The following is an 8,363-nucleotide window of genomic DNA, read 5'->3' as shown; positions in this document are numbered from 1 at the left end:
TATGTCTGATTTATTGTGTGAAAGGTTTGATGAGTCCAAGATCCATGGCCCTGGAGATGCAGACACGTGCTGCATCGATGGCGGCTTGTCTCTTGGGGTTGTCCTCTTGCTTGGCCACATAGGAAATAATCTCCAGCAGCTCACTCTCAATCAGTTTCTTGGCCACCTCTTCGTCAGCCTCCAGCATGTTATACACTGTCACCATTCCTCTGTGCTGGACTTGAGGATTGTCATGGAGACACAACCTCTGCAAGATCTCAAGCCACTGCACAGTCTGCCAATCAAAAACATCAACAAAGACAAGATCAATAAAGGATCAATAAAGCATTATCATTAGGACATCTATTTAGAGACTCTGCTCTTTATAAAAGGGTTGACTTCTAATGTTGTTTTTGTAGGCTGAATCACATGTCAAATCACAAATGCCAAATTAATAAGAACATGGGAAGAAGATAATTAGCTAGTTACTGGCAACATCTGTAAAGGTCTTCATCTCCAGATCTTGAATCTAGTTTCCAGTTCTGACTTTTGTAATCACTGGTTGTTAATTGAGGTCACATAGTGTCATATCTACCAGTAATTATAAAATTATGGACCAGTAACTGGATTCAAGGTAGGGTCAGTTCAAACATGCTAGCGTTCCCAGGACTGGAAATGAAGAACATTATTCTACGTAGATGTTCTAAAACGTCTTCGTCTCTAGGCGAGTAGAGTGCTGCAGATGGGTGACTTGGGCAACGTACCACTTTGGTTATCTTGACAGAGAGTTTCTTCTGTGCTGCAGTGAGCATAGCCAAAGCACCAGCTGCTGCGATCTGCAGATTTTCATCATCCTCACTGCAAAGGAGCACGAGAAGCTTCAACTTGTCATTACCGTCCTCCAGATACCTCTCCTGAACCTGTTGGGATAAGATTCTATTTGGTATTCACAGCTTTCATAAACACTAGTGTGAAGAGATGAGTCTGGCAACAGCTTGTGCCAGTAGAGATTATTTCTTACATCTTTGCAGGAAACAAGATTGCACATGCACTCTGTAGCAGCCTGTCGGATTTGGTCGTGCTCCTCAAACATGTAGTTCTCAATTTCAGGAAGGGCCTTCTCTTTCAGGATCTTCACTCTGAGACAAGAATAAGAAAGGAAGAAGGTCAAAATTCATGGTTTAGCAAATAGCACTAATGTTGCTAACAAGAAATGAAACCAAATAGCCTCTAATTAGCATCAGAAGTTCATTAGAAATCATGCTGGCTGAATGGTGGCTACTAGCATTCAGACAGTGGTAGCAACATTAGCATGTGTGGCTGTTCTTTTAAAACACCAGTTTGCAAAACACTAGTATATACTCTTGAACATATTAAGTACGTGTAGGTATCCTCACCGAAGCTTTTCATTCATGGCTGCCAAATTGGTGAGACTTCGTAGGGCTTCAAAGTTCTGAAGACCGTCTCTTTCAGTGCTCAGCAGGCTAACAAGTGGCCGCACAACTTCATACACCTGCCGTAGAGAAAAACAATGGGCAAAAGCAATGGGGGGGTCGTGAGAAAAACAATTAGCATCACAGTAATGGCGTCTGATTAGCCATAACATCTGTTCCATCGTAAAAGTGGAGATGTGTCAAAGTGGTCTTACCCTTTCTCCAGGGAAGGCAATCTCTGGGTTAGAAATGGCAGCAATCTTAGCCAGTGCGTGGCAGGCCTTAATTTTCCCTGTGTCTGTTCCCTCTGTGGCTAAAGGAATCAGAGCCTGTACAGAAGAAACCCAGGCATTAAGACAATTGGTAAAGCACGAGGTTTACATATACATCAGGCACACCGTGAGACCTTTCATCTCTTACCTTCCCACCACCTTGAGCAACGATTATGCCGCGGTCCTTTGGGTCTTCTGCCAAGGCGAGGAACACCCTGAATAAGAGAGAGAAAAATGACACTGTTAGCTCTTGTTGACATAAGGGTGTTGAGTCTCTGAACGTTTTTTTTTTAGAAAACATTAACAGCAGGTTTTGGGTTGACATCAGAATTGTTACCTTGCAAGCATCTCCTTGGTCTGATCAGTCAGGATGGAACTGTCGGCCTTGACCATAACTGCCAGGGCTGAGGTCACTCCAGACTTCAAGAGCTTTTTTACTCTCTTCTCAATGAAGTCTTTCTTGTCCTGAGGTAAAAAACACACATATTACAATAATGTTTGTGCGCATTTTAATGAATGCATTCAGCTACTTTAAGTTACGCCCATTGCTGACACAAGTGTGCACATGCACACACAAAGCTTGTCTAGTCCCTATAGATAAGTATTACCAATAGAATAAGACTCTCTGCAGCAGATATAAATGGGCCAGAGGGGTATAAAAGCTCCCAGCATTGAGATGTAAAGCAGTGGAACTGTGTTCTCTGAAATGATGGTGCCATCAAATACTTTTAGAATGAATTAGGAAGTTGAGGATGAGGTCGGTCGGTGATCATCCATCATCCAGACCTTACTAATGCTCTTATTGCAAACTGCAGTCAAATCCTCAAAGCAATGTTCCTTCTCCAAAATTTAGTAGAAAGCCTTCCTTAGACAGTAGAGACAGTTACTCCAACTAAAGCAGGATGAATTCTTTTTAATATCCTTGATTTCAGAAGAAACAATAAAATAGTAGGTGTCCCATTACTTTTGCCTGTATGGTGTACATCCACTAAAGATGCTTCAATGTAGGATAAACTACCAAAACTACAAAATTAGAGAAAAATCAAACACCATGTCTTCAATGTTATCTTGCTAAGGGTCTTAATGTGGGCTCACACTTCAATTCCTCACTTTCATAACTACTTAATTTACTTCATAACTTCATTGTTGATGCTGATATCATATAATAATTAATCATAACCACTGATGAATCCATATTGAAGGGATAGTGCGATGGAAAAACAGGTTTTCAAATTTTTTAATGGTACAGTATGTTCAAAAGTATGTTTCAAAGGGAACTCCCTAGTCCATTCAGTTCACATTCAATTCCCTGTCACAAAACCAAGTACATTATCCTGTATCCTCTCATTCGACCTACAGCAGTTATGTTCTGTCCATTTACACTTAAGTGTTAAGGGTGTTGTTTCAGCCTACACTGCTGGGTTTATGAGAATTAAGGAATTATACTGTAGTATATCTTAGTACATAAAACATAAACAAGTGATTTATAAGACATATGTACAATTGAATTATACTAACATTTAAGAACATTCATAACTGATTAATAAGCCTAGACTTTTTTAAGGCATTAAGGCAGTCTATTACTATCAGCCTTGTAAGTGCATTACCTTTGGATGAGCTTCAGGGACGTGCTGCTTGGAGAACTTGGCCAGCTGTACCATCTCAGGGATGATCTCCTTCTTTTCATAGCTGTTGGTGCAGTTGACCAGTGTGCAGGCAACAGCATACAGGATGGTCTTATCTTTTGACTATGAATGGAAAACATATTTTTGCCAATAATTATAACAAGTGTGGGAAACTTTCAGTCATTTTGCTCATCTAATCTGGGCCATATTCTATTTTAAACATCCTGGAGATTAGCTTGTCTTACCTTAGCTAGCTCAAACATGGCTCTCATAGCTGGTTCATCCTCAACAAAGTCATCTTTCACATCAGCATCGCTGGTCAGGTAGGCCAAACCCTCAATGGCCCATTTCCTCGTGCGAACATCCAGGGTGGGGTTGCAAAGCCATCTGTAGGATGAGCATTACCAATATTCATTCACTCTATTGTTAAACTTGTAAAAGGTGTGTTTCAATTTCAGGCTTACGTCATGGCATGCCTGTCGTAGAACAACTACATTCTTTCAGTGTCGGTCATATCAGTGACGTCACTACGCAGGGCACTCACTTTCTGCACTGCTTGGCCAGTTTCTCAGTGGAGCCCTCGGCAAATTGTCTCATGCTGTAGTCATCACCTCCGGCCGAGCCTAGTTTACACAGTCCCTGAGGAAAGGAAATAGAAATCATATTTAAAGCAGCATTATGGAGAATTGCTATTTCATGCTCCTGGGCTCCCCTATGGTTGGGAAGTGTAATTTGCGCTTTGACCCACCCCTGAAGGATACACATTTCTGGACAAGCTGAAAGATACAGAACTGTCACGGAAAGTGAAAGAAGTGTGCGGACTGAGGCAGAAGAGTAACATTACAGGATTCTACACAAACATTACTCGGGTTACACAGAGTTACGCAGTTCTCGTGAGCATCATCCTGCCCACTTTTACATAGTGCAGTTAATGGAAATGTATTTTTTTAATAGAAAGTGTTGTATATTGTAACTTATCAATATTTACATATTACATATAATGCTTTAATTTCAATAAAATGAAGGAAATTGCATTTTCCATGCTAGGGGCCTTTTGATTGTTTTTGCAATATAACAAAAATTAACATATTTATATATATCACATCAGGCCTGACAGTCATTTACACCATATTTAAGATACAGTAACAGTAATATGGTCTCAATAACAGCAGTTTTCCAGTGCTTACCACAAGTGCCCTGATCTTAATCTTCTCGTTCTTGGTCTTCTTGTAGATATCCTTGAGCAGAGATACTCCATTGGAGATGATGAAGGAGGCTCTGCTCATTTTGGTGGAAGCATGGATAATAGCTTCTATGGCCACCAGCTGGTCCACCTCCCTCTCAGAGCTACACAGAGCCACCATCATCTCCATCACACCTTGACGACCCACCAGCATGTTACCCACATCAAAGGGCCCCTGCAGCAGGCCTGAGAGGGCATTGATGGCATGGATGTTCTTGTCCATGTCATTGGGGTCAAACTTGCCCCTGTGAATGGAAGACAGAGCAAGCTGGTTGAAAGCAATTGCTAAGTAATGTGTTGAAAAGGCTCACAATACATGCCCAACATGAGGATAGCATTTCTGCATGAGATTCTGCTCACTTGATATAGTCATCACAGATGTCCCTGTAGTTGTCTCTCTCAGGGTCGCAGCGCAGGTCGTCATAGAGCTTGTTGAGGAGCACGCTGGCAATAAGTTGAGTATTTTCTGTCATTGGCAACTGGTCCGGCAGGTCCGGCACCTGGCCACAGACCTTCAGAATCTTCCTCAGGCCTAGGTATGAGAAATATACATATTAGCGTCAGGTCTAAGCCATTAGGATTCCAAAAATGAACTGTCATAATCTCATGTAGCTTTTCAAAGTTACTTTTCACAGTACCAACCATGATCAATGGTGAATAGGGTCTTGGAGTGATCTGAGTCTTTCTTGTTCTTTCTGGGCACGTTCTTGGTCAGCAGGTTGAGGGCCTGATCTCTGCCATGTCCTGAGACCTTCTTATTGGTAATCATATCCAGCAATGCTATCAGAATAGTCTTCAGGTCCTTGCTTGAGTCTTTAGATTGAAAGGGAAGAAGAAATTAATTCATTATGAATAATTATAAATGAGACCATATCCAGGGACATAGTTCAAAAATATCTTACCAAGCACAATGGCCTCCTCTTTGCCATAAACCCTGTTGTCTGCACCAGACAGGGATTCATAGACACACTGGAACATGTTGCATGTCGCCAATGCAATCTCTTCATTGTCAATGGCCATAATACCGCACAGCTTGTCAATTCCTATCATGTGGATGATGGCAGTGGCCTACACACACATAGAATAACATCATTAACCTTTCAATTGGCCAGGATCCACTGGCTAAGATGATAAGAAAGTTGAGTCTCATTGAGAAAGTATTTACTATCACAGGATACTTCAGTATAATATGGTTTAAATGGCAACCCTAACCCTACCCATGCTCTACACCTCTGCTAGTGTTACCCACCCTCGCTCTGTGGCCAGTGCACATTTCTGACAGTGTCCGGATGGCAGCCAAGATCATCTCAACCTTTCCCGTCTCGATTAGCTGCATGAGCAGAGCTACTCCATTATTCTGGAAGATTCTCTCTGAGCCTGCGTCTTCTCGAGCCAGGACAATCAGGTTGTTGGCCGCCTGTAGGAGGAACAACCGTCAGGTTTAACGTTTTGAAGGAACACTTGGAAATACAAACGCTGTTGTCCTTGTTTACAGCCTGGGAAAATGTGTTTGTACCTTTTCTTTCTTGTCTTTATCCTCTTCATCACTCAGCAGAATGTCAAACATGTTCTGCACTCTGGAGTCTGTGGAGAAGGTGGTCTTCAGCTGTGGAAGAAATGGGGGGTTCAGACAAAGTTCTCAAAACTCTAAAACCCTCAACACTTCAGCATACATCATGATTACTCTCAAGAACCCTTGAGCCAACTAATAAGGGGTTTTCCAGAAATACCTCTGGTAGAAATAACTCTTCGGTTATCTAGTTTTTCTGCAAAAACACATTACATGGTAGGCCTCACCTTTTGTTGGATGTCAGCTCCAAGTCTCCTGAGAGTTTCTAGGAAGGTCTTGTTTTTAGGCTCCAGTGTTGCACACCTCTGGACATCCTTAAATGCCATGTCCAGTTTACCCAGCTTCTCCAGAGCCTGGCATCTTCTGTACAATGCTTTGATATCAGAGGCATCTACGTCTATGGCTGTAGTAATGAAACAAGAAATTAGGGATCTAGCAACACACTGGCATCTTCATTTACCTATGCTAGTCTGACACAGTAGACTTTGAATTAAGAAGTCAAGTCTAAAAGAAAGACTTACCTTTAGAGGCATCTGAAGCAGCACCAGTGTAGTTTTCCTATGATGCAAAGCAGGCAATTAAAAATGGAAGATTTTTGAATGTAGAAAAGAGGCAATGAATGAACTACTGTTAGCTGAACAATACTAAATGGCTTTTGAGGTTGATTTTATTAGAAAATACCTTTTTGAGGAAGCAGGCTGATCTGTTTCTATAGATGACGGCCTGGGCTTTTTTGTCCTTGCAGACTTTGATGGCTTTTGTGTAACACTCAATGGCTTTGTCAAGCTCTCCTGCCTGGAAGTGCTTGTTTCCTTCATCTTTTAACTGGACTGGATCTCCCATTTCTCCCATCTGAAAAAAACAACATATCAATAATGGGCTGATTTGCAACTTTATAAGATAAGGCAACATGCGCTTAAATGAAGAAAACCAAACCAGTGGAAATAGCAAATATATTCTTGTGTTATTCTATAATTCATGTGTTGAGGAACCTTAGATTTCTTAGTTTTGTCGGATGGTGGCTTCTGCACATATATACCAATTTGTTACTTAGATCCTTTCAGCATATCTTCAACCAAATCAAAGCTGTGCATGCAGATTTACCACAGCGTATATGAATGGGGAATTACATTTCCATGTAAAATATCAATACATACCAATAGCCAGACATACTACAGGAATGTTATACATGTATAGCTACATGTGCAATGGGAGCTAAAATTCTGCATTTAGTTCCACAAGAACTGCATTTTCCATTCAAACTAACTATTCTCTTTGAATTCTCCAAGAAAAACTCAGCTTTACACACTAATAAATCCTACATACCATTGTTTCTGCCTATTTAATACAACTCACCATTTCACTTCTTCTTCTTCTGAAAGTTCTTCAGCAAATGGTCAGGCACATGTTATCATCCTAAACCTGAAGTGTCCTACCCTCATGCCTTATTTGGGCAAAAGGTTGCCCTGCTGGGAGGCCTTTCCTTCACACCAGCTTTCAGAATGGACTTCAATGTTCATTATCCTAAAGATAAGTTATCACTGCATTCTGCATGCGTCTCTTCTGATTTCTGAACAAACAGAAACACACAAATCTGCCAGAAGCAACCTACCGTTACTGGCGTTAGATGATTCCTATGTTCAAAGTCAGTTCAGCAGTGGTAGACGAAGTAGTCGCAGTGCTCTCTCAGGTTTTTTACTCTCAGTGCGACAGACCCCCAAGTTGCATTTATATTTATCTCTAAGTGAGGTGGGCACATATCAGGATAGTGGGCTAAACCATTCTGGCCTGGGTGGGGGAGTGGACCACAACCTTCATCTAACCCACCTGTTGAGAGGCAAATGGCTCTTTAGCACTTCCTGTGGAAACTAGGAGTTTCCCCTTGAAGTTCTCCTGAAGCAATTAATTAACATCCCAATTTATTCATGTTGTTGCTTCAACAGACAATGAAGCTGCCGAGCAGCCCGTCCCTCTAGATGAGAAATAGAGTGTCCCAGATATATTCTATTTAGGGTGTAAGCATGACAGCTGAGCAATCAGCAACACATGTTAGCCCCCCTCCAAAGGCTGGGGCAGGGAGGGTGCTAGCCCTGGGACAGCTGGGACAGTGCAGGCCTGACTGGTAGTTTCTAGAATCTAAGAGATCTCGCAGGAAGGAAGGCGTCAACGAGTGGGGGAAGGACACAGGACCCGCAGCAGTAAAGACCACAACTTTCTGGGACAATCCCAGTGTCCACCTGA

The 8,363-nt window shown here is 41.8% G+C and overlaps 1 protein-coding gene across 1 annotated transcript; it reads right to left on the bottom strand.

Annotated features, from left to right (window-relative positions):
• Positions 1 to 10: 10 nt before the first annotated feature.
• On the bottom strand, positions 11 to 6,974 carry unc45b (unc-45 myosin chaperone B). Its single transcript, XM_072680832.1, has 19 exons — positions 6,804 to 6,974; positions 6,644 to 6,680; positions 6,350 to 6,525; positions 6,069 to 6,158; positions 5,802 to 5,969; positions 5,455 to 5,620; positions 5,195 to 5,365; positions 4,913 to 5,084; positions 4,497 to 4,797; positions 3,854 to 3,948; positions 3,555 to 3,696; positions 3,292 to 3,432; positions 2,022 to 2,149; positions 1,833 to 1,899; positions 1,628 to 1,741; positions 1,377 to 1,492; positions 1,001 to 1,118; positions 744 to 899; positions 11 to 274 (listed from the first exon to the last, which is right to left on the bottom strand). Exons 1-19 carry the CDS (start codon positions 6,972 to 6,974, stop codon positions 11 to 13), a joined length of 2,793 nt encoding a protein of 930 aa, XP_072536933.1.
• Positions 6,975 to 8,363: the final 1,389 nt, after the last annotated feature.

This window comes from Salminus brasiliensis, chromosome 6 (assembly GCF_030463535.1).
Source record: "Salminus brasiliensis chromosome 6, fSalBra1.hap2, whole genome shotgun sequence".
Classification (NCBI taxonomy): domain Eukaryota; kingdom Metazoa; phylum Chordata; class Actinopteri; order Characiformes; family Bryconidae; genus Salminus; species Salminus brasiliensis.
The sequence above is the reverse complement of the archived record's forward strand: the minus strand, read 5'-3'. Positions and strand labels throughout refer to the sequence as shown.